At 44.8% G+C, this 26,510-nt stretch overlaps 1 protein-coding gene across 3 annotated transcripts in view; it reads left to right on the top strand.

Moving 5' to 3' along the window:
* Positions 1-3,675: 3,675 nt before the first annotated feature.
* ADI1 (acireductone dioxygenase 1) overlaps positions 3,676-26,510 on the top strand; it is a 37,520-nt gene continuing 14,685 nt past the window's right edge. For 2 of the 3 annotated variants that reach the window (XR_009209445.1, XM_032172106.2), the window contains exons 1-2: positions 3,676-3,848; positions 8,832-8,951. Coding sequence is in view for 2 of the 3 variants with exons in the window: in XM_032172106.2 (XP_032027997.1) it covers positions 3,729-3,848; positions 8,832-8,951 (240 nt within the window). In the remaining variant the exon portion in view is untranslated. Of the gene's footprint in view, positions 3,849-4,267; positions 8,005-8,831; positions 8,952-26,510 lie in introns of those variants that run through there. The other variant, XM_032172105.2, reaches the window with a different exon arrangement.

Here is a 26,510-nt window from a genome sequence, read left to right as displayed (position 1 = left end):
TGTTTTCTATGGCATAAAACTGTTTCCCCCATACCTAATAGGAAAAAAGGAACAGCTACTGAAGACAGAGGCTGACAAATGGTAGATACACAATGGTGTGGGGCTGTTGCAGCCTGGGGGTGGGAGGGGAACCGGAAGCACTCTTCCAATTTCAAGATGAAGTTTATTCTACGATGGGATGAAACCCGCATCATTACTTCTTGTACTCGATTTTAGCAGTTATGTGTACAGGCTGTTGGGCTGGGCTCCCCAAGCTCAAATACCAGCTTTGTCACTTCTGGTTGTGTGACCGTAAGTTACTTAACCTGTTTGTGTCCTAGTTGTCTCATTTGTTTTTAAATGATATGGGGTCTTGCTGTGTTGCCCAGACTGGTCTCAAACTCCCGGGCTCAAGCAGTCCTCCTGCCTCGGCCTCCCATGTCTCATCTTTAAAATGTGGATAATAAGTCATACCAACTTCATAGTGTAATCATGAGGAGTAAAAATAATATGCATAAAATCTTTAAAATGTTACCCAGCATACACTGCTATTATTATTGTCACAATTACTATTTTCTTTTTAATAAAAATGTTTTTTGTAGAGATGGGGTCTTGCTGTGTTGGCCAGGCTGGTCTGGAACTCCTGGCCTTGAGTGATCCTCCCACCTCGGCCTCCCAAAGTGTTGGGATTACAGGCATGAGCCACTGCACCCAGCCTACTACTACTATTTTCTAGGAAATAAGAAGCATTAGATATGAGATAGGAGTGCAATTACAGTAAGGTAGTAAAGACTATTTGGAGTGTTCCTCATCCTATCCTTTCATTCAACAAACTTTCAAAAAAATTGTCTACTATGTACCAAGTAATAAGACACATTCTCTGACCTCAAGGTATATGTGGCACTCAGCAATACAGACAAATCCATTCATTCAGCAAGTACCAAACAACACATGGACTGGTCAGTCCTATGGTGAAAATACATTAAGTCAACATGTCCTTACAAACTCTAACCTAGCACTATGACAGCGTTTAACACGGAGAGCTCATCTAGTTGTCTAGGGAGTGGTCAGAGAAGGCTTCTCTAAGAAAGGGATAGTTAAGCTGAAATTATTATTTTGTACAGGAGAAAAGTACTTGGAGGAAGGAAGAGCATTTTCATGGAAACGCTGCATGGGTGAAGGGCCCAAAGGCAGGAGGAGCATATGACTCAAATACACTGAAAGGCCAAAGTATCTGGAGGACAGAGAACAAGACAGGAGGGCGATGGGCTGTGAGGTGGTCAGGCCGAGGCTATAGAAAGGAGGATTGAAGCAGAAAGGGGGCTTGACTGGATTCCATGTTTGTTTGTTTTTTGAGACGGAGTCTTGCTCTGTCACCCAGGCTACAGTGCAGTGGTACAATCTCAACTCACTGCAACTTCAGACCCCCAGGCTCAAGCAATCCTCTTGTCTCAGCCTGCACAGTAGCTGGGACTAGAGGTGCAAACCACCACGGCCAGCTAATTTTTGTATTTTGAGTAGAGACGGGGTTTCCCCATGTTGCCTCGCCTGGTCAAGTGATCCACCCTCTTTGGGCTCCCAAAGCGCTGGAATTACAGGCGTGAGCCACTGTGCCTGGCATCCGGCTCCTAATTTTAAAAGGTCACTCTGGGTGCTGTGCATAGAATGGATTGCACTGGGCAAAAATGGAAGCGGTGGGGGGGCAATTTCAAGTAGTCAATTCCCTCAGGCAAGAAAAGACAGCGGAGAGTTGGGCTGGAGAGAAGTGAATGGATTTGCGGTGTGTTTCGAAGGTCAAAGCAACATGACTTGCTGATAGATTGGATTGGATCTTTAGGGTGAGGGAAGGCGAAACTGAGAGTACACCTAGATTTTTTTATTAAGCCACTGGGCAGTCAGTGCTGCCGTTCACTGAGACGGGAAAGGTTAGGGAGAAGCATGTTTGGGGGGGGTGTGTGGGGAATCAGTTGTTTTGGCCATGTTAGGTTTGACACACTTATTAGCCATGTATGTGACAACACCAACTGGATACTCAAGCCTGAGGTTCTGGAATGAGGTCCAGGTTGGAGACGTGGCTGTAGGAGCCGGCAGCACAGCATGGAAAGTCGCCTGGAGTGAGTGGATAGGAACAGGACGAGGAGAGTCTGGAATGCTCCACTAACCAGTGGTTAGAGGAGCAGGAGCAAGGAGGGGCCTGGGAAGGAGCAGCCAGGATGCCCTCATGAAGGAAAATGAGAAAATGTTTCAAGAAGGGCGTGGGCAACTGTGATGAATGTTGCTGGTAAGAACAGAAGTGCCATGATCAGATCTGGCAATATGGCAGTCATTAGCAGTTCTCCAGTGGTGAGAAGCGAAGCCTTATTGCAGTGGGTTAAGGAGAAAATGCGAGGTGCGAGATTGCCATTAGACTCTTGCATGAAGGTTTGTCATGAGTGCCGCAGAACAATGGGCAATGGCGTCTAAGGTGCGTTCTTTAAGGATGAGTAGAAACTGGTCAAGTGAAGAGATGGAGAGGTAGACTATCTAAGGAGGATGCATTTGCAAAGCCATCAGAGCAAGGGAACAGAAATGAAATAAGTGTATATTTTTCGTGCAATATTTCTGGAAGTTCAAGAGTCAATTGCATGCATTGGGGTTATGCTCTTACAGCAGTCTCGTTTAAATCCTGTCTGCTTTATCGTTATTTGTTAAAGAGACGGAGGGAATGGCTGAGATAATCTGATCTTTTTGAACGGGTTGGTTTGAAAAGACATCTAGGATAGTCAAGCGGCTGGACTTTATTAGCTACATTGAAAAATTCAGAATGGGATAGGGGAAGCTTTTTCCTTTTCTTTTTTTTTAGATGGAGTCTTGCTCTGTCGCCCAGGCTGGACTGCGGTGGCGCGATCTCGGCTCACTGCAAGCTCCGCCACCTGGGTCACGCCATTCTCCTGTCTCAGCCTCCGGAGTAGCTGGGACTACAGGCGCCTGCCACCAAGCCCGGGTAATTTCTTTGTATTTTTAGTAGAGACGGGGTTTCACCGCGTTAGCCAGGATGGTCTCGATCTCCTGACCTCGTGATCCGCCCGCCTCGGCCTCCCAAAGTGCTGGGATTACAGGCGCGAGCCACCGCGCCCGGCCAGGGGAAGCTTGTTTTTATTCTAGGACTAGCACATTACAGTGTATGGGGAAGGAAGAAACGATGAAAAGGGGAAACGAGGAAGTTTAAAAAGTACAGGGTAGCATTGCAGAATGCCGACACTGCAAAAGTCTGGCGAGCGGGGAGGTGGAGGACAATGTCTCACCTGGGGTCCGAGCTGTGAAGCCTCAACTGTGCCCATATGGACTGCATGAGCTTAACAAAATCCTTCTTTTTTTTTGCATTTGCATTTACTTTCCATGCTCTAAACACGTTTAACGTCGTTTGCCTCACAAGATTGCTCTGAAGGTGCAGGGAGACCGCAGCAGCACACACAAGGCACGTGCGATGCCTACAGTGAGCTTCACCTGCTCGGCGCGTCTGGAGAACGGCTGGCCCCGGGCCGCGGGCCTCAGGCAGGTCCGAAAGTGCCCAGGACAGGGCCGGGGCTTGAATGCCTTTGCCTCCAAAAACAGCGGAGCCGTGGGTCCTGCCCTGCGCCGGCCCTGCCTCCACCCCGCCGCCCAATCCCCGCCCCCATGCGCGTCCACGCCTCCCTATAAAAGAAAGCGCGGCCGCCAGACTCCGACCGCGGCCCCTGGGTTCGGACCCAGCACCATTACTGCGCGTCATGGTGCAGGCCTGGTATATGGACGACGCCCCGGGCGACCCGCGGCAACCCCACCGCCCCGACCCCGGCCGCCCGGTGGGCCTGGAGCAGCTGCGGCGGCTCGGGGTGCTCTACTGGAAGGTACGCGGGCCCAAGCCTCGCAGAGCTTGCGGGCGACGCCGACCCCCAAACGCCGCGCACAGCCCAGCCTCCTCCGGGTGCCGGACAGCGGCCTGGGAGCGGCGGTATGCTGCGCATGCTCAGCAGCGGGACTGGGGGGTCCGTGGCCGCTCCCGGTGCCTGGGGTGGGCTGCGCATGCTCAACAGTGTGGCTGGGTGGTCAGGGCCTGCTGCCTGGCGCCTGGGTGTGCTGCGCATGCTCAGCAGCGGCGTTGAGGGGTCGGCAGTCAGCTCCCAGCGCCTGGGGTGTGCTGCGCATGCTCAGCAGCGGAGTTTACGGGGTCGGCGGTTGGCTTCCGGCGCCTGGGCTGGGCTGCGCATGCTCAGCAGCGGGGCTGGTGGGGGTCGGCGGTCTGTTTCTGTTGCCTGGGGTGTGCTGCGCATGCTCAGCAGCAGACTTGGCGAGTCAGGGGCTTCGCAAAGGGTCGGCCGGTAGGGCTGCAAGATTCGCCGGAGGCGGGCTGCGAGTTCGTGGGATCGTTAAGCTTGTCCGACGCCCTGCACCTGCCTGGCTAACCTCGGTCAAAGGCCCAGGGGTTTCTTCTATCGGAGGAAGGGGGACTCCGCTTGAAAGTGTCCTGGGGGAGGGACCGGGCGCCAGCAGATCGAGGCGGGGTCCTGCCGCGGTCTGTCGGGGATGCCCGGGGGGTCGCGCTCGGTGGTGGGGTGGGGGCGTCTCCAGCGGGCGGTGGAGCCGGCTCAGGTCCCGGCCGGGCCCGGTGTCAGCCCTGCCTCTGTAACGCTAACTTTGCAAGGCGGGGCTAGGCTTTGCACCGGTGTCCCGTTGTTTGCACAGCAGCAGTCCTGACGCGCTCACCTTGTTTATTTGCACATGGTTTTGCAATAACAAAGGTTTACTGCAAAAGAGAGGGCCAGGGGAGGCCTCAGGGATAGGCTGCGGCGTGACTGGATCTAATCTTCATTCTTGTGATTTAAATGAAATACACAGGGTTACCCGGACACTACACTTTTTCCCTTGGGAAAGGATTATAGAATAGAATATTCCAGCATAATCTATTTGGAGATCATCTTGTTCTATCCTAGATAACAGAAGAGGGAAGTGACAGTTGGCATACCAGTGCCAAACAGGGCATGCATGTTAATGTTTACATAGTATTTGTCTTTTCCTAGGATAAGGTTTAACACTTACCTTACTGGAGGGTACTATCTTCAAAGCAATCAAGTGGTTTATAGTTTTCCATTAATGAGAGGAGAATAAATTTTGGCTTATAATGTCTATCCACGATCCAAACAACCAGAGGGTTCAAATTAATACACTTCGGGAGTTTCATTGTGCATTTGACGGTTTTAAGAACAAGAGTGAGATTACAGGTCAGCTTCTAAAAGTATTCAAAGAATAAAACAAGATTTATTTTAATAGACATCTTTTAAATTATTACATGGGCTCAAACATAGTTTTTCCTACCGTCTAGTTCTGCTCTGAGTCAAAGGGCTATCAAAATTAAATCATGTTTAGTCTGTGGTTTTAATGTCCTGTGTGTTTTTATATTATTTCTTTTTCTTTTCTTTTTTTTTTTTTTTTTTTTTTGAGACGGAGTTTCACTCTTTTTGCCCAGGCTGGAGTGCAGTGGCATGATCTTGGCTCACCGCAACCTCCTCTTCCCGAGTTCAAGCCATTCTCATGTGTCAGCCTCCCGAGTAGCTGGGATTACAAGGCACACGGCACCATGCAGGGCTAATTTTGTATTTTTAGTAGAGACAGGGTTTCTCCATGTTGGTCAGGCTGGTCTCAAACTTCTGACCTCAAGTGATCCACCCACCTCGGCTTCCCAAAGTGCTGGGATTATAGACGTGAGCCACCGTGCCCGGCCTATATGCTTTCTTAATATCCATTCTGGATCAGTGCTGTTGGAAGACAAAATTACAACAAATTTAGTTAAAGATCTAATTGGCTTTTATTCTTGATTTGTGAAGAGGGCAATCTCCATTCTACAAAATAGAATAAGAGCTCAACAGGGTAATAGCACAACAGTGGGTTTTGTAGGGTGGCAACAAAGAAACAGAGCAATAGGTAAAAAAGCTGATTGGTTAACATCAAGTTACATTAGGTTACCTTTTTTCCTAAGGGTTAAAGCAGAAGCAACTTCCTTATTATTCTGACTCAGGAAGACTGGAATCTTCTGATCTCAGGAAAAGCTGGTCTGTTTAAGATCCATCTCCTTCTTTAAAGTTTTAGTTTGATCATGTGGCATATGGCATGAGTGGCTCCATTTTGGTTTGGTCTCATCTTGGGGCCTAGTGCAGGGGCTCAGTCCAAAACAGTGACCTCTCCTGGGCCAGGCATGGTGGCTTCTGTCATCCCAGCACTTTGGGAGGCCGAGGCAGGCAGATTGCCTGAAGCCAGAAGTTTGAGACCTCATCTCTAAAAAAACCGAAAAAACAAAAAAACCACACACACACCACATATTAACATTATATATAACATCTCCCATAATTTTTAACAGAGGTAACACATATGAACATGTTTGTGTATCTGTTTAATCAATCTGTTATTAGTGACATAGAGTTCTAAAAAACCTTTTCTCATGCGTACAAACAATTGGAAGATTATTTTAGCTTGGAATAAACTAAATACCTGCTGCTATAACAAAATGACAGAAATAGCTTAAACTGGGCAATTTATAAACAACAGCAATTTATAGAATTCTTATAGTTCTAGAGGTTGAGAAGTCCAAGATTAAGGTGCCCGCAGATTTAGTGTCTGCTGAGGATCCTGTCCTCTTAGACGGCCATTTCCTTGCTCTGTCCTCATGTGGTGGAAGGGGCAAACTGCTCCCTTACATCTCTCTCGCTCTTTTTTTTTTTTTTGAGATGGAGCCTCGCTCTGTCACCCAGGCTGGTGGTGCAGTCTTGGCTCACTGCAACATCCGCCTCCTGGGTTCAAGTGATTCTCCTGCCTCAGCCTCCCGAGTAGCTGGGATCACAGGCGTGTACCACCGTGCCTGGCTAATTTTTGTATTTTTAGTAGAGACGGGGTTTCACCATGTTGGACAGGTTGGTCTTGAACCCCTGACCTCAGGTGATCTGCCTGCCTTGGCCTCCCAAAGTGCTGGGATTATAGGTGTGAGCCACAGCGCCCAGTTCCATCTCTCTTATAAGGCCACTAATCCTATAAATAAGGGCTTGCCCTCATGACTTAATCACATCCTAAAGGTCCCACCCCTTAATACTATCACATTTGTGTTAAGTTTCAACATATGAATTTGGAGGGGACACATTCAGACCATAGCAAATAGTACTGTGCATATCATGCAGTGGATATGCTAAGTTTTAGAGTCATCTTTGTAGAAAATAACATATCGATGACTAGTACTTTAATATATTCTGGAATATCGGGGGAACTCGCCCCCAATATTTCCACATAGGTTCCATTTTCCATAAGTGTGATAAGGATCTATGTTCCGTGGTGCACGTGTTGTCTTGATAAACATCTTAAATAACAGAAAACAGGGTTTGAGAGCAGAGAACTGGTCTGACCACAAATTTAGCAGGGTGGAGTTTTTCCCCACCTTAGTAAGCCTGAGGGTACTGCAGGAGACCAGGGTGTATCTCAGTCCTTATCTCAACTGCATAAGACAGACATTCCCAGACCAGCTGTTTATAGACCTCCCCCCAGAAATGCATTCCTTCCCCAGGGTATTAATATTTATATTCCTTGCTAGGAAAAGAATTTAGTGATACCTTCTCTACTTGCACGTCTTTTTATAGGCTCTCTGCAAGGAGAAAAATATGGCTCTTTTTGACCGACCCTGCAGGCAGTCGAACCTTGTGGTTGTCTTCCCTTGTTCCCTAAAAATCTCTGTTATTCTGTTCTTTTTCAAGGTGCACTGATTTCATATTGTTCAAACACACATTTTACAACCAATTTGTACAGTTAACACAATTATCACAGTGGTCCTGAGGTGACATACATCCTCAGCTTATGAAGATAACAGGATTAAGAGATTAAAGACAGGCATAAGAAATTATAAAAGTATTATTTGAGAACTGATAGATGTCCATGATATCTTCAAAATTTATGTTCCTCTGCCATGGCTCCAGCTGGTCCCTCCATTCGGGGTCCCTGACTTCCTGCAACACTGGAGTTTGTTGTTCAGTAAGTAGTGATGATATAATATGCAGTTTATTGCAAAACAAAGTGTGCTAGATTCACTGCCAATAGTTTTAAATAAGAGTTCAGATGAATTCTGCCTGGAGCTTCATCAGGGAAGTGCTTCGTCAGGAAGGAACAGTAAAACTGAACCTTAATAGAGATAGGATTGTGATAAGTGAAAATGTCGAATGGGAATTTTAGGCGTAGAAAGCTGTCAGGAGCAAGGTTATGGGGATGTGAAATATCAAATATTTTTAAGATAGCCAATCATCCTATTTGGTTTAGAATGTAGAGTTCTTTGAAAAGTAGGAGACAAGAAAAGATAGAAGTAGGAAAGTCAGCTGGGGCCAGATGATAGAAGGTTTCTCATTCCAGCTTAATTAACTTGAGTTTTATTTGCAAGCTGTGAGGGCATACAATGTTTTGGCTCATGGAAACAAACTGACTAAAGAGATGGCATTGAGGATCAATGAGACTCATGAGTGGGATCGTGGCAGAGAAACGGCACAGTGAGGGACCTCTGGAGAGATCAGACAGGCTTGAGGTGGTGAGACCATCATCTCAAAATGGGAAAAAGAATCCCCTGGGATGGACTGTTGCAGAGAAGGGAGGCAGAAATCAAACAGAACTCCATTGTGTGTATAGCTGGTGTTTTGGAGAATGGAAAATCCATTAAATAGCTAGAGGAGATGAAGAGAGTTAGTTGAGGGTTGACAAAATAACAAATGATAAATTTGGAGTATAAAATCATATTGGAGATCCAGAAAGAGAATGTTTCTACATCTCTTTGTTAATCTGAGCTCTTGTTTGTGGTGGGTTAACTCTTTTAGCTGGATGCTGACAAATATGAGAATGATCCAGAATTAGAAAAGATCCGAAGAGAGAGGAACTACTCCTGGATGGACATCATAACCATATGCAAAGATAAACTACCAAATTATGAAGAAAAGGTAAGGGGGCCCTGAATTACCTGGAAAAGCAATATCATTATATTCACTACTAATAAACGAAATATTTTCTTTTTCTTTTAATGTCTGTATAAGGCCATTCTTGCATTGCTATAAAGAAATACCTGAAACTGTGTAATTTATAAGAAAAGAGGTTTAATTGGCCCACAGTTCTGCAGGCTCTACAGGAAGCATTTGCTTCCTGTCACCACCATCTGCTTCTGGGGAGGCCTCAGGAAGCTTACAGTCATGGCAGAAGGCAAAGTGGGAGCAGGCATCTCACATAACAGGAGTGGGAATGAAAGAGAGAGCAAGGTGCCACACTGTTTTAAATGACCAGATCTCACAAGAAGTTACTCACTGTAGTGAGGATAGCATCAAGAAGATAGTGCTAAGCTATTCATGAGAAATCCACCCTCATGATCCAGTCACCTCCCACCAGGTCCCACTTTTAATACTGGGGATTACATTTCAATATGAAATTTGGGTGGAGACACAAATCTAAACTGTATTATTCTGCCCCGGCCCCTCCTAAATCTCATGCCCTTCTTGAATTTCAAAATACAATAATCTCTTCCCAATAGTCCCCCCAAATCTTAACTTCTTCTAGCATTAACTTAGAAGTCCCAAGTTCAAGTCCAAAGTCTCATCTGATACTCAGCTCCTTTTACCTATGAGCCTGCAAAATCAAAACAAGTTAGTTACTCCCAAGATACAAAGGGGGTAAAGGCATTAGGTAAATATTCTCATTCCAAAAGGGGGAAATTGGTCAAAAGAAAGGAGCTACAGGACCCATGAAAGTTCAAAACTCAGCAGGGCAGCCACTAAATCTTAAAGCTCCAAAATAATACCCTTTGGCTCCATGTCCCACATCTAGGGCACACTGGTGCAAGGAGTGGGCTCCCAAGGCCTTAGGCAGCTCTGCCCCTGTGGCTTTGCAGGGGCTCCTGAGGTTGCTCTCATGGGCTGGCTTTGAGTGCCTATAGCTTTTGCAGGTGCAGGGTGCAAGCTGCCAGTGAATCTATCATTCTTGGGTCTGTAGGATGGTGGTTCTCTTCCCACAGCTCCTAGGCAGTGCCCCAGTGGGGACTTTGTGAGGGGGCTTCAATCCCACATTTCCCCTCTGCACTGTCATAGTAGAGGTTCTCCATGAGGGCTTCTACCCTGCAACAGACTTCTGCCTAGACACCCAGGCTTTTCCATACATTCTCTGAAATCTAGGTGGAGAATCCCAAGCCTCAACCCTTGCACTCTGTGCACTCACAGGCTTAGTAACACATGGAAGCCACAAAGGCTCATGGCTTGCGCCCTCTGGAGCTGTGGCCCAAGCTGTACCTGGGCCCTTTTGATCTGAGGCTAGAACCCTAGCAGAACCCAAGCAGCTGGGATGCAGGGAGCAGTGTCCTGAGGCTCTGCAGGGCAGAGGGGCTCTGGGCCTGACTCATGAAACCATTCTTTCCTTTTAGACCTTTGGCCCTGTGATGGGAGGGGCTGCCAAAAGGTCTCTGAAATGCCTTTGAGGTTTTTTTCCCTATTGCCTTGACTATCTTTGAAGTTATGCAGATTTCTCTAGGAAGAGGTCTCTGAAATGCCTTTGAGGTTTTTTCCCCATTGTCTTGGCTATCAACCCTTGGCTTCTTTGTAGTTATGCAAATTTCTCTAGGAAGTTATTGCTCTACAAGCCTGCTTGAAATCCTCTCTCAAAAACTTTCTTTCTTTGCCATGTGGCCAAGTTGCAAATTTTCCAAACTTTTATGCTCTGCTTCCCTTTTAAATATAAGTTCCAACTTCAGGTCATTCCTTTGCTCTTGCATCTGTGCATAGGCTGTTAGAAACAGGCAGGAAACATCTTGAACACTTTGGTGCTTAGAAATTTCTTCTACCGTATACTCTAGGCATCATTCTCGAGTTCCAACTTCCACAGATCCCTAGGGCATGTACAGAATGCAGCCAAGTTCTTTGCTGTGGCAAACATGTGTGATGTTTGCTCCAGTTCCCAAAAAATTCTTCATTTCCATCTGAGACCTCATTAGCCTGGACTTTATTGTCCGTATGACTATCAGCATTTTGGTCACAATCAATTAACCAGTCTCTAAAAAGTTCCAAACTTTCCCTCATCTTCCTGTCTCCTTCTGAGCCTTCTACACACTTCTAATCTCTGCCTGTTACTCAATTCCAAAGCTGCTTCCATATTTTCAGGTATCTTTATAGCAATGCCTCACTCTGTGGTACCATTTTTTCTGCATTAGGTTGTTCTTGCATTGCTATAAAGAAATATCTGAGACTGTGTAATTTATAAGAAAAGAGGTTTAATTGCGTCTCAGTTCTTCAGGCTGTACAGGAAATCTGCTTCCTGGCACCACCATCTGCTTCTGGTGAGGCCTCAGGAAGCTTACAGTCATGGCAGAAGGCAAAGTGGGAGCAGGCATCTCACATAACAGGAATGGGAACAAGAGAGAGAATGAAGTGCCACCCAGTTTTAAGTAGCCAGATCTTGTGAGAAGTCACTCACTGTGGTGAAGACAGCACCAAGGGAGTGCTGCTAAACCATTCATGAGAAATCCATCCCCGTGATCCAGTCACCTCCCACCAGGCCCCATCTCCAACATTCAGGATTACGATTTAACATGAGATTTGGTTGGGGACACATTGCCAAACTATATCAATGTCTTAGTTTGGATTTCATATCAGAGTAATGCTGATCTCATAAAATGAGCTGGGAAGTAGTCCCTCCTGTTCAGTTTCTTGGAAGAGTATGTGTAGATAGTATTATTCTTTCCTTATGTTTGGAGATTCACCAGTGAAGCCATCTGGGCTTGTAGTTTTCTTTGTGGGAAGGTTTTTAACTGTGAGTTCAATTTCTTTACTAGATGTAGGGCTATTCAGGTAACCCATTTTTTCTTGAATGAGCATTATTTGTTTGTTTCTCTCAAGGCATTTGTCCATTTCATTTGAGTTGTCAAATTTATTGCCATAAAAATATTTGGAATATTTTCTATTATCCTTTTCATATCTGTAGAGTATGTAGTGCTGTCTTCTCTCATTCCTGATACTGATAATTTGTGTTTTCTCTCTCTTTCCTGAGTCTGGATAGAGGCCTATCAATTATATTGGTCCTCAAAAAACTTTAGGTTTCATTGATTTTTCTCTTTTTCTATTTTTTGTTTCATTAGATTCTGCTCTGACATTTATAATTTGTCTTCTTTTACATGTTTTAATTTGCTCTTTTTTCTGAGTTCCCTAGGTGGAAGCTGAAGTCACTGATTTGAGTTCTTTCTTCGTCATTATTATTATTCTAGAAACAGACTTTATTATTATTTTTGCTCTGCCACCCAGGCTAAAGTGCAGTGGTGCAATCATAGCTCACTGCAGTCTTGAATGCCTGGGCTTAAGCAGTCCTCCCACTTCGGCCTCCTGAATAGCTAGGACTACAGGTATGTGCCACCATGCCGGGCTAATTTTTCTTTTTTTTTTTTTTGAGACAGAGTTCCGCTCTTGTTGCCCAGGCTGGAGTGCAATGGTGCGATCTCGGCTCTCCGCAACCTCTGCCTCCTGGGTTCAAGCGATTCTCCTGCGTCAGCCTCCCGAGTAGCTGGGATTACAGACATGCGCCACCACGTCCAGCTAATTTTGTATTTTTAGTAGATATGGGGTTTCTCCATGTTGGTCAGGCTGGTCTCAAACTCCTGATCTCAGGTGATCCGCCTGTCCTGGCCTCCCAAAGTGCTGGGATTACAGGCATGAGCTACCGCGCCCAGCCTGCCTAATTTTTTTTTTAAGTTTTTGTAGAGATGGAATCTCACCAGCTTGTTCAGGTTGGTCTTGAACTCCTGGCCTCAAGTGATCCTCCCACCTTGGCCTCGCAGAGTGTTGTTTTTCTTTCCTTAGTACGGGGGTTTAGTGCTGTAAATTTCCCCCAGGGTACTGCTTTAGTGGCATCACACAAATTTTGATAATTTTGATATATTTTTTATTTTCATTTAATTTTAAATACATTCTAATTAATTTACTTTTTAATTTTATCTTTGACTTGTGGGGATGTTTTGTTTTTAGATATTTGTTAGTTTCCAATTATTTGGGGATTTTTCTAGATTTTTTTATTTGTTTCTAATTTATTTCTGGGGCAGTCAGAGAATAAACTTTGTGTAATTTGAGTCTTTGTAAATATATTGAGACTTGTTTTATGGTCCAGAATGTTATCTGTCTTGGTGAATGTTTCATGTGAGCTTGAGAAGAATGGGTATTCCATTGTTGTTGAATGAAGTAATCTATGAATGCCAATAAGAACAGTTGATTGATGGTATTATTCAGATCAACGATATCTTTACTGATTTTCTGCTTGCTGGATGTCAATTACTGTTAGTATTGAAATTTCCAACTATAATAGTGGATTTGTCGTCTTTCTTTGCAATTCTATCAGTGTTAGCCTCACATATTTTGATGCTCAGCTGTTAGATAAATATGTGTTAAAGATTGTTATGTTCCCTTGGAAGATTGACCCATTTATTATTATATAATGTCCCCCTTTATCTCTGATGATTTTGCTGTTTTTAAAATTAAGATAGCTCCCTCAGCTTTTTCCCTTTCCTCCCTCCCTCCCTCCCTCCCTCCCTTCCTTCCTTCCTTCTTTCCTTCCTCCCTCCCTCTCTCCCTCCCCTCTCCTCCCTTCCCCTCCCCTCCCGTCTCCTCTCCTTTTCTCCCCTCCCCCTTCCCCTTTCCCTTCCACTTCCTTTCCCTTCCCTTCTTCCTTTTTTGACAGAGTATTGCTCTGTCACCCAGGCTGAAATGCAGTGGTGCCATCATGGCTCACTGCAGCCTCAACCTCTCAAGTTCAAGTGATCCTCCCATCTCAGCCTCCCAAGTAGCTGGGACTACAGGTGCACACCACCACAACTGGCTAATTCATTTTTATTGTTGATAGAGGTGGGGTCTCCCTATGTTGCCCAGGCTGCTTTTGAACTCCTGGTCTCAAGTGATCTTCTTGCCTTGGCCTCCAAAAGTGCTGGAATTACTGACATGAGGCACTGTCTCTGACCAGCATTTTTTTGATTTGTGTTAATATGGTATATCTTTCTCCATCCCTTTACATTTAACCTATTTGTGTCTTTATATTTAGAGAGGGCTTCTTGTAGATGACATGTAGTATAGTTAGTTTTTTTAATCCATTTTGATGGTTTCTTTCTGTTAAAGGTCTATTTAGATCGTTCATGTTTAAATTGGTTATTAATACAGTTGAATTAATGTCTACCATATTTGGGACTGTTTTCTATTTGTTGTGCTTGTTCTTTGTTATTGTTTTTTTACTCTGTTGCCCAGGCTGAAGTGCAGTGGCATGATCTTGGCTCACTGCAAGCTCCACCTCCCAGGTTCATGCCATTCTCCTGCCTCAGCCTCCTGAGTAGCTGGGACTACAGGTGCCTGCCACCACTCCCGGCTAATTTTTTTTGTATTTTTAGTAGAGACGGGGTTTCACCGTGTTAGCCAGGATGGTCTCGATCTCCTGACCTCGTGATCCACCCGCCTCAGCCTCCCAAAGTGCTGGGATTACAAGCGTGAGCCACCGTGCCTGGCCTATTGTTGTTTTTAAATATTCCCCTCTTTTTCTGTCTTGTCTGGTTTTAATTGAACATTTTATATGATTCTGCTTATCATTAAAAAAAATTTAGTGGTTGCCTCAGAGTTTACAGTATACATTTACCTAATAACTGAGTGTTCCCAATTCCTCCCTCCCATTTCTTACAACATTGCTGTTATTTATTTTATTCTCCATATGTTATAATCACCTAATACATTGTTACTGACATTACTTTCAATAAACAGTTATCGATTAGATCAATGAAGAACAAAGAAATAAAAGATTTTAGTTTTCTTCTTATTTCTACTCTCTCTTTCCACTTTACTTAGATCTGAGATTCAGACCTATATAATTTTCTTTTTCTTTTTTTTTTTTTTTTTTTTTTTTTTTTTTTTTTTTTGCTGGAGTGCAGTGGCGCAATCTCGGCTCACTGCAAGCTCCGCCTCCCGGGTTCACGCCATTCTCCTGCCTCAGCCTCTCCGAATAGCTGGGACTACAGGCGCCCGCCACCACGCCCGGCTAATTTTTTGTATTTTTAGTAGAGACGGGGTTTCACCGTGGTCTCGATCTCCTGACCTTGTGATCCGCCCGCCTCGGCCTCCCAAAGTGCTGGGATTACAAGCGTGAGCCACCGCGCCCGGCTATAATTTTCTTTTTCATTTGAAGAACTGTAAACATTTATTTGCAAGGTAGGTCAGTCTACTGGCGACAAATTCTTTTCATTTTTGTTTGTCTGAGAAAGTCTTTATTTCTTCTTCACTTTTAAGGGATAATTCTGCTGGATACAGATTGCTAGATTGGTAGTTTTTTTTCTTGCTTGCTTGTATAGTTTCTGAGGAATGGTCTGATGTAATTCTTTATCTTTTTTCTTCTACAGGTTAGGTGCATTTTTTCCTTTGGCCTTTTTCAAGTTTTTCTGTGTTTCGCTTTCTGCAGTTTTAATATGATATGCCTAGGTATAGATATTTTGGCATTTATCCTGCTTGGTGTTCTTTCAGTTTCCTGGATCTGTATGGTGTCTGTCATTAATTTTGGAAAATTTGTGGACATTATTTCAAATATTTATTCACTTTTCTCTCTTTCTTCTACTTCTGTTATACCATTTATACATATGTTACATCTTTTATAATTGTTCCACCGTTCAGGACTATTTTGTTCTCCCCCAACCCCCGCTCCCCGTTCTTTTTTCTCTTCGCATTTCAGTTTGGGAAGTTTCATTGGACATGTTTTCAAGCTTGCTGATTCTTCCTTCAGCTTAGTCCATTCTACTAATGAACCCATCAAAGGTATTCTTTGTTTGTGTTAGAGTGATTTTGACCTCCAGCATTTTCTTTTGATTCTCTCTGAGCTTCCCTCTCTCTGCTTATATTACCCATCTGTTCTTGCATGTTGTCTACTTTTTCCATAGAGCCGTTTGTATTAGTCTGTTCTCATGCTGCTATAAACAACTGCTCAAGACTGGGTAATTTATAAAGGAAAGAAGTTTAATTGACTCACAATTCTGCAGGGCTGGGGAGGAAACTTACAATCATGGCAGAAGGGGAAGCAAACACATCCTTCTTCATGAGATGTCAGGAAGAAGAAGGATGCAAGGTGAACGAAGGGGGAAGCCCATTCGAAAACCATCAGATCTCATGAGAACTTACTATCATGAGAATAGCATGGGGAAAACCACCCCCATGATTCAATTACTTCCCACTGGTTCCTTCCCACCACACGTGGGGATTATGGGAACTACAATTCAAGATGAGATTTGGGTGGGGACACAGCCAAACCATATTACCCTTACTATATAGCCATAATTTAAAAAGTTCTCTATCTGATAATTCCAAAATATGTGACATGTCCCAGTCAGTCTCTGTTGCTTGCTTTGTCTCTTCATACATATTTTTTCTTGCCTTATATCATGCCTTGTTATTTTCGTTGATAGCCTGATATGCTGTATCTGTTAATAGGAGCCGAGGTGAAGAGGCCATTCACGGGAGGTGTTATGTTATCTGGGTAGAAGTTGTGCCGTGTAGAATGTTTGCTGTAGCTGTAGATACCAGAGGCTTCGGTTTCCTTGTTTTGTTTTGTCTCCCCTGGATGTCTTTGCTTTCCTAAAAACTCCTTTGTAAGGAGATTTATTTCTTGCAGCTTTAATTCACTTACTATTCTGGAGACCTGTTGATGTGAGGGTGAGGCGTCGGGGAGGAGAGGTGTTCTATAATCTTAGGCTTGTGATTAGGGGTCTTAGTCTTTTACTGGGCCTGAGTTTTTGGGCTGATCTTCAGAAGTGTTTCTTAGCCTCTTTTTTGTTCCTTTGGGCTAGAGGGGGCTGCAGTTGGCCAGCTGCCCTTCCCCCATGACAGAGAAGCCTCTGGTAAAGTTGTTTCCCTTGGTTTTTGTTATGAACAGAGTTCTGGGGGTTTTTAAAAATGGTTCCTTTTTCCCTTTTATTGCCTGATATGTGAAGGGATTTTTCTTGGATCTTCATTGTGAGAACAAGGTGGGGGTTTCTGGATGTGCAAACCCATGACAGTGCAGTGTCCCTGTGATACCAGGCACCCAGGATCTCGCCCTGAAGCTAGTCCACACCCAGCCTCCAGCAGTTTGTCCAAATTGCCTTGGAAGTGTTCCTACCAGTTCGTGGCTCCTGGGAAACTGATCTCAGTTGTGGTTCTGTGTATCCGCTTCTCTCTCCAGATTCGGGTAGTAATTTGTCCAGTGACTTCAGTTCTCTGTTGGATCTAAGAAGGGGCGTGAGACTTCCAAGTGCTTTACGTGTCCAACCAGAAACCAGAAGTTCCATCCTTGATCGACCTGCCAGCCTTCAAGTATTATTGCACCTCTGAATGTTGGCACAGCTTGAGCTTCTGTTTCTCCCCCTCATCTTGGTGCCATTGTTTCAGACAATTTACTTTTTTTTTTTTTTTTTGAGACAGAGTCTCACTGTGTTGCCCAGGCTGGTCTTGAACTCCTGAGCTCAGGCGATCTGCATGCCTCGGCCTCCCAAAGTGCTGGGATTACAGGCATGAAGCCACCGTGCCTGGCCCAATTTACTTTTATAAACCCCTCAGTACATTGTTTTTATTTTTGTTTGAATAGTAAGTTACCTTGTAGAGATTTGAATAAGAAGCAGAAAATCTCTAATTACCCATGTAGCTCTCATTCCAAGTGCTCCTTGTTCTGTAGTGTAGGGTCTATATTTCTGTCTGACATTCTTTCCCTACTGCCTGAAGGACTTTGTGTAACATTTCTTGTAGTGCACATCTGTTGTTAAGGATTCCTTCAGCTTCTCTGCGTCTGAATGCTTTCAGTTTAAAACAATTAAAAAAAAATAAATAATAAGGCCGGTCACAGTGGCTTACACCTGTAATCCCAGCACTTTGGGAGGCCGAGGCAGGTGGATCATGAGGTCAAGGGATCAAGACCATCCTGGCCAACATGGTGAAACCCCGTCTCTACTAAAAATACAAAAATTAGCTGGGCGTGGTGTGTGGGCCTGTAGTCCCAGCTACTCTGGAGGCTGAGGCAGGAGAATGGTGTGAACCAGGGAGGCGGAGCTTGCAGTGAGCCGAGATTGTGCCACTGCACTCCAGCCTGGTGACAGAGCCAGACTCTGTCTCAAAAAAATAAAAATAAAAATAAATTTTACTGGACGTTATTTTTTAGGGCGGTGTTAACTTCACAGCAAAATTGAGAAGCAGATATAGAAGCTTCCCATACATACCCATCCCGCTGACCTGTACCACCTTCCACCTTATCAGCCTCCCTCCCCAGAGCGGTACATTGTTTCAACTGATGAACCTGCACTGACACATCAGTATCACCCAAAGTCTACAGTTCACATTAGGGTCCACTCGTGGTGTTGTACATTCTGTGGATTTGAACAAAGGTATAAAGACATGTGTCCACCATTCTCGTGTCATGCAGAATATTTCACTGCCCTAAAAACTCTCTGTGGTCCACCTATCCATTCCTCCCCGAACAACCCCAGGGAACCACTGATCTTTTCACTGCCTCCATAGCTTTGTCTTTTCCAGAATATCCCATAGTTGGAATCATACAGTTGATAGGCTTTTCACACTGGCTCCTTTCACATAATAAGATGCATTGAAGGTTCTTCCTTGTCTTTTTGTGGCTTAGTAGCTCATTTCTTTTTATTGCTGAGTAATATTCCACTGTCTGGATGTACCACAGTTTATCCATTTACCTACTGAAAGACATCTTGCCTGCTTCCAAGTTTTGACAATTAATGGATACAGCTGCTGTAAACATCCTTTTGCAGGTTTTTGTGTGGACATACGTTTTCAGCTCCTTTTGGTAAATACCAGGGAACACAATTGCTGGATAGTGTGTTAGGGTTCTCTAGAGGGACAGAACTAATAGGACAGAGAGATATATATAAAAGGGAGTTTATTAAGTATTAGCTCACATGATCACAAGTTCCTACAATAGGCTGTCTATAAGCCGAGGGGCAAAGAAAGCCAGTCCGAGCTCCAAAACTGAAGAACTTGGAGTCTGATGTTCAAGGGCAGGAAGGGTCCAGCACAGGAGAAAGATGTAGGCTGGGAGCCTAGGCCAGTCTAGCCTTTTCACGTTTTTCTTCCTGCTTTATATTGTAGCTGTGCTGGCAGCTGATTAGCTGGTGCCCACCCAGATTAAGGGTGGGTCTGCCTTTTCCAGCCACTGACTCAAATGTTAATCTCCTTTGGCAACACCCTCGCAGACACACCCAGAATCAATACTTTGCATCCTTCAATCCAATCATGATGACATTCAGTATTAACCCTCACAGATAATATGATAAGAGTATGTTTAGTTTTATGTGAAATTGCCAAACTGTCTTCCACGTTGACTGTCCCAGTTGTTCCCATCAGCAGGGAGTGAGAATTCCTGCTGCTCCATACCCTCCCAGCCTCTGGTGTGGTCAGTGTTCTGGATTCTGGCCATGCTCCTAGGCGTAGAGTGGTATCTCCTTGTTGTCATCTGCAGTCCCCGATGACATATGACATGGAACATATTTTCATATGCTTATTTGCCATCTGCACATCTTCCATGGTGAGGTGTCTGTTAAGGTCTTTGGCCCATTTTTTAATCAGGTTGTTTTCTTATGGTTGAACTTTAAGAGTTCTTTGTATATTTTGGATAATAGTCCTTTATCAGATATGTCTTTTGCAAATATATTCTCCTACTCTGTGGCTTGTCTTCATTCTCCTGATAGCAGAACAGAAAATCTAGTTTCAGTGAAGTCCAGCTTATTGGTTACTTATTTTATGGGTTGTGCCTTTGGTGCTATATCTAAAAAGTCATTGCCAAACCTAAGGTTGTCTAGATTTTCTCCTATCTTAGAAGTTGTCTTAGAAGTTTTATAGTCTTGTATTTTTTTTATTTATTTATTCATTTTTGAGGCAGTGTCTCACTCTGTTGCCCAGGCTGGGGTGCAGTGGTACAATCTCTGCTCACTGCAGCATCCGCCTCTTGGGTTCAAGCGATTCTCCTGCCTCAGCCTCCTGAGTAGCTAGGACTACATGTGTGTGCCACCATGCCTGGCTAATTTTTGTATTTTCAGTAGAGACGGGGTTTCACCACGTTGGTCAGGCTGGTCTTGAACTCCTGACCTCAAGTGATCCGCCTACCTTGGCCTCCCAGAGTGCTGGGATTACAGGCGTGAGCCACCGTGCCCGGCTGAGTCTTGCATTTTATATTTAGGTCTGTAATCATTGAAAAATTTTTTTAAGAGACTTTTTTTTAATGAGTCAATGATGATCATTCATTGCAGCCTTGATCTCCTGAGCTCAAGTGACCCTCACACCTCAGCTTCCTATGTAGCTGGGACTACAGGCGTGCACCACCGTGCCTGGCTTTTTTTTTTTTTTTTGAGACAGCGTCTCACTCTGGTGCCCCGGCTAGAGTACAGTGGTGCGATCTCGGCTCACTGCAACCTCCGCCTCCTGGGTTCAAGCGATTCTCCTGCTTCAGCCTCCTGAGTAGCTGGGACTACAGGCACGTGCCACCACGCCCGGCTAATTTTTGTATTTATAGTAGAGATGGGGTTTCACCATATTGGCCAGGCTGGTCTCGAACTCCTGACCTCGTGATCCACCCACCTCAGCCTCCCAAAGTGCTGGGATTACAGGCGTGAGCCACCGCGCCCGGCTTCTTTTTCTTTTTTTAATTTGCGAAGATGAGATCTCTCTGTGTTGCCCAGGCTGGTCTCAAACTCCTGGCCTCAAGCCATCCTCTCTCCTCAGTGGCCGAAAGCACTGGGATTATAGGTGTGAGCCACTGCACCTGGCCCGTGATCTGTATTATCTTAATTTTTGTTAAGGGTGTAAGGTCTGTGTCTAGAGTAATTTTTTTGCGTGTAGATTTACCATTGTTTCAGTACCATTTGTTGAAAAGATCATTTTTTTTTTCCATTGTATTGCCTTTGGTCCTTTGTCAAAGATCAATTGATCTATTTTTGTATTATTTCACCAGTGTCACAGTCTTGATTACTATAGCATGATAGTAAGTCTTGAAGTCAGGTACTGTCGGTTCTTCAACTTTGTTCTTCTTCAATATTGTGTTGGGTATTTTGGGTCTTGTGCCTCTCCAGATAAACTTCACAATCAGTTTGCTGATAGGTGCAAAATCACTAGCTGGAACTTTGGATTGGATTGTACTGAACCTATATATTAAGTTGGGAAAATGGGCGTCTTAACACTGCTGAGTCTTCCGATTCACGAACTTGGAATCTCTCCATTTGTTTAGTTTCTGATTTGTTTCATCAGAGTTGTGTAGTTTTCTTGTAGATCTTATGCATATTTTGTTAGATTCATACCTAAGCATTTCATTTTTGGGGGTGCAGATGTATATGGTTTTGTGTTTTTAATTTCAAATATCACCTGCTGTGTTTCTGGTATATAGGAAAGTGATTAACTTTTGTGTATTAACCCTGTATCCTGTACACTTGCCATGATTGCTTGTTAGTTCCAGGAACTTTTTTTTTTGTTGATTCTTCTGGATTTCCTACCTAGACAGTGATACCATCTGCGATCAAAGGGAGTTTTATTTCTTCCTTTCTAATCAGTATGCCTTATTTTTCTTCATATTGCATTGGCTAGGACAGTCTCAGTCTTGTAGTCAGCCTGTGCCTCTGGGCTGTGAACTTCACCAGCGTTTCTTAGGCTCCCTCCTTTAAGTGGGACATGATGGCTGGAAGCGGCTGGACTTGGAGTTTCCCTTCCTCTCCTGTCTTAGTCAGCTCAGGCTTCCATAAGCAAATACCATAAACTGGGTGGCTTAAACAACAATTTATTTCTCACAGTCTGCAGGCAGGGACGCCCAAGGTCAGGACACCGGCAGCTTTGGTGTCTTGTGAGAGCTGCTTCCTGGTTTATAGATGACTGTGTTTTCACATGGTGGGTAGAAGCAGCAAGCTCTTTTGGGACTTTTATAAGGACACTAATCCCATTCATGAGGGCTTCACCCTCATCACGTTATCTAATCCTAATTACCTCCCAAAGACACCACCAGCCAATACCGCCATATGAGAGGGTAGGGTTTCAGCCATGGACGGTGGGGAGGGGGGTCATAGTATTCAGCCCATAACACGGAGTCCTGGAGGGGCTGGAGTTGTGTGTTTCCCTTCACCCAGGTCAGACTCTCTTGAAAGCCCAGCAGGCTGGGATCTGGCTGGCTGAGCTCTCCTGAGTTGAGGCCTTCATAAGAAGAGATTTCAGATGTATCCTGATAGACTTCAGAATGGCCTCCTTTTCCTCCCTGTGCCAGAAGCACAGGGAATTTTTCTCTGATATTCACTGTTGGGACCCAGTAGAGCTTTTGCAGGTAAAATTTACAAAAGTGCAAAGCCCCTGATGACTGGGTCTGGAGTTTTTTTTAGCTCTCAGACTTGTCTACACTGAGCCCCCAACTGGTCAAGTACAGTTTGCGTTTCTTGACCCCAGCCCTGGTTCCCATAGGGGTTTCTGCTCTGGTTAGGCGTGGCTCTTTCTGTCTGCCTGTCTCTACAGTGTGAGGGGCGGTGGTTTGCTCTGTGACATCACTTCTCTTACAGATTTAAAAAGAGTTGGTTTTTCTTGATAGGATGGAGTGGTGACTTCTAAGCTCCTTAGAAAACATACGCAGGTGAACAAACAATACAAACATACGCAGCTGAACCAACAATACCAACATACTCAGGTGAACCAACAATACCAACATACTCAGGTGAACCAACAATACAAACATACGCAGGTGAACCAACAATACCGACATACTCAGGTGAACCAACAATACCAACATACTCAGGTGAACCAACAATACCGACATACTCAGGTGAACCAACAATACCGACATACTCAGGTGAACAACAATACCGACATACTCAGGTGAACCAACAATGCAAACATACTCAGGTGAACCAACAATACCAACATACTCAGGTGAACCAACAATACAAACATACGCAGCTGAACCAACAATACCAACATACTCAGGTGAACCAACAATACCGACATACTCAGGTGAACCAACAATACCGACATACTCAGGTGAACCAACAATGCAAACATACGCAGGTGAACCAACAATACCGACATACTCAGGTGAACCAACAATACCGACATACTCAGGTGAACAACAATACCGACATACTCAGGTGAACCAACAATGCAAACATACTTAGGTGAACCAACAATACCAACATACTCAGGTGAACCAACAATGCAGACATACTCAGGTGAACCAACAATACCAACATACGCAGGTGAACTAACAATACCAACATAGTCAGGTGAACCAACAATACCAACATACGCAGGTGAACTAACAATACCAACATACTCAGGTGAACCAACAATGCAAACAAACTCAGGTGAACCAACAATGCAAACATACGCAGGTGAACCAACAATACCAACATACTCAGGTGAACCAACAATGCAAACATACGCAGGTGAACCAACAATGCAAACATACTCAGGTGAACCAACAATACAAACATACTCAGGTGAACCAACAATACCAACATACGCAGGTGAACCAACAATGCAAACATACGCAGGTGAACCAACAATGCAAACATACGCAGGTGAACCAACAATACAGACATACTCAGGTGAACCAACAATACCAGATAGAACTAAGAGCAGAAGAGCATAAGGGTGTGGAAATTTGTCAAAAATAGATCTGTCGTTTGATTTGAGTTCCTTTTCTCTATGTCAAATGATTCTTGCTGGTTAGAGTCCACATATTGTCTTTATTTCTCACTGAGTGCCCTACGATTCATTAGATTCTGGTGGATGTAAATGGTGTGACTCTGACGTGGAAGTTTAGATGAGCCGGCCTCTTCTCAGCCACGTTTTATCTCATAGCAGAGGCTGGCCTGCTGCTGATGTTTTAAGTTACATTAGCTTCATCATTGCTGTCTTCTGGAATTACTTCTCTCCCGGTATAAAACCCTCTTGCTGATACAGGCTTATCCTTTGTTTTTCTAAAATAACCTTCTTTTCTGACGATCTTGTGATTGCCACTGGTTTCCTCAGTGTTAGGTCGTGTGTTTGTAGCGGGAACCCTACGCAATGGCGTTGTGAGTAAGCGTGTCCGAGGCCCCTCACTGCTGATGTCAGCGTGCCCTGGGTGAAGCCGGCGTCCGTCAAGTTTCTCCATGGGGAAGTTCCTTTTCTTTTCCTCTGTAACTAGTAAGAAATGTGTGGAAAGTTACTTTTAGACCATGAATATCCCATTTCCCCTCAAACTTTCACTCATCGTTTTTCATAAGTCGTGATGATTCCTGCCTTTGTGGGCTGTGACTGTCATGACCGTGCAATGGCGCTCACCCGGGGGTTGGTTTTCACTGTCAGGAGGCGTGTCCCCTTCTTCTGTGTTCACTCGGCATCCACTGGGGCTCGAGGCCTTCTTGTTTCACTTGTTGGTCTAGGGTCTATTCTTGCTGGGATTTATGTTGATCTTCACGTTGTCCCAGACCTCAGGCTTGGCAAGCAGCAGCCTCGTTAGCTGGCTTCTGTCCCCTGATGCATCCCCAGCCCATTACTTTCTGGACCCACAGCGTGTCCAGGCACACCTGCTGCTTTTCCCGACCTCGTACGGGGTCAGCTGCTCTTCCTGGCACCTAGCCTTGGCATTTAGAAACTCTAATGGGAGTGCCCTGCAGAGTCACTATGCTCAGGTGCTTTCCATGGACAGGATGAGTACTGTGCGTGTGTGTGAATGCACACGTGTGAGTGTGTACGTATGTGTGCATGTGTGTGAATGCATGCGTGTGAGTGTGTACGTATGTGTGCGTGTGTGTGAATGCACGTGTGTACGTATGTGTGCATGTGTATGAATGCATGTGTGTGTACGTCTGTGTGCACGTGTGAATGCACGCATGTGTGTGAATGCACACGTGTGAGTGTACATGTGTATGTGTGCATGTGAGTGTGTGAATGAGCGTGTGTGTATATGTGTATGTGTATGAATGCACACGTGTGAGTACGTGTGTGCATGTGTGAATGCACACATGTGAGAGTACGTGTGTATGTGTGCATGTGTGAATGCACATGAATGTGTTACGCGTCTGTACATGTGTGAATGCACGCATGTGTGTACGTGTGTGCATGTGTGTGAATGCACATGAGTGAGAGTGTTAAGTATGTACATGTGTGTGAATGCACAGATGTGAGAGTGTACGTGTGTGCATGTGAGTGTGTGAATGTACACATGTGAGAGCGTGTATGTGTGTGTGCGTGTGTGTGTAGGTTTGTGTGGATGCTACCATGTGAGTGTGTGTGCTTGTGTGACAGTGTGCATGTGTGAGTGTGCATGTGTCCGTGTGTGTGTATGTCAAGTAGTTCAAACGGACACCTCTAATTCCAGTTAAATCCACAGGGCTTTCCTTTGCCTTCCTCATCAGTATTTGCATCTTTCCTCTCACTGTGAGAAGCCTGGCTCCCAGGCATATCAATATTTTCTCCCATCCTCTCAATCCCATAACACACATAATGGCATCAGCATGGCTGCACCCAGACCATGACAAACAGCGGCCTACTGAGTGCAACCTAAGCTTGGGTTGCGGTTTTTCTGTCTTAGCCTGAGGGTGTAGTCAAAATAATATGTTCGAGAGTTATTTCCGTTTGTCGCCATGTGCGATGGCTCACGCCTGTAATCCTAACACTTTGGGAGGCTGAGGCGGGTGGATCACCCAAGGTCGGGAGTTCGAGGCCAACCTGACCAACATGGAGAAACCCCGTCTCTACTAAAAATATAAAATTAGCCGGGTGTGCTGACGCATGCCTGTGACCCCAGCTACTCGGGAGGCTGAGGCAGAGAATTGCTTGAACCTGGGAGGCGGAGGTTGAAGTGATCCAAGATCGCGCCATTGCACTCCAGCCTGGGCAACAAGAGCGAAATTCCGTCTCAAAAAAAAAAAAAAAAAGTGATTTCCATTTGTCTTTTCTTTCTGTGTGGCTATGAATAGATTGATTTCAAATTTAAGGTTTTCCTCCTAATCTTGTTTTCATTTTATTTATGATTTTGTAACGCATAACAAGGTAGGCTGAATGCAGTGGCTCATGCCTGTAATCCCAGTGCTTTGGGAGGCCAAGGCAGGAGGATCACTTGAGGCCAGGAGTTTGAGACTAGCCTGGGCAATATAGTAAGACCCTGTCTCTAGAAAAAATTTTTTAAAAAAAATTAGCCAGGTATGGTAGTGCACGCCTGTAGTCCCCGCTACTGGGAAGGCTGAAGCAGGAGGATCTCTTGAGCCCCAGAGTTTGAGGCTGTGGTTAGTCATGATTGTGCCCCTGCACTCCAGCCTGAGCAACAGAGTGAAACCCTGTCTTTATGTGTGTTTGTGTGTTATGTGTGTGTGTGTGTGTGTGTATATGGAGCTTTAAAACACTCCCGAGTGGGAGGTGTGGTGATAGGAACAGTGCAGGCAGAATCAGATTCTCGATCTCCTGACCTCGTGATCCGCCCGCCTCGGCCTCCCAAAGTGCTGGGATTACAGGCTTGAGCCA

Source organism: Hylobates moloch, unplaced genomic scaffold, assembly GCF_009828535.3.
Source record: "Hylobates moloch isolate HMO894 unplaced genomic scaffold, HMol_V3 SCAFFOLD_13, whole genome shotgun sequence".
In the NCBI taxonomy this organism is placed as follows: Eukaryota; Metazoa; Chordata; class Mammalia; order Primates; family Hylobatidae; genus Hylobates; species Hylobates moloch.
Note: the sequence above shows the minus strand (reverse complement) of the source record. Positions and strands in the feature narration are given on the sequence as shown.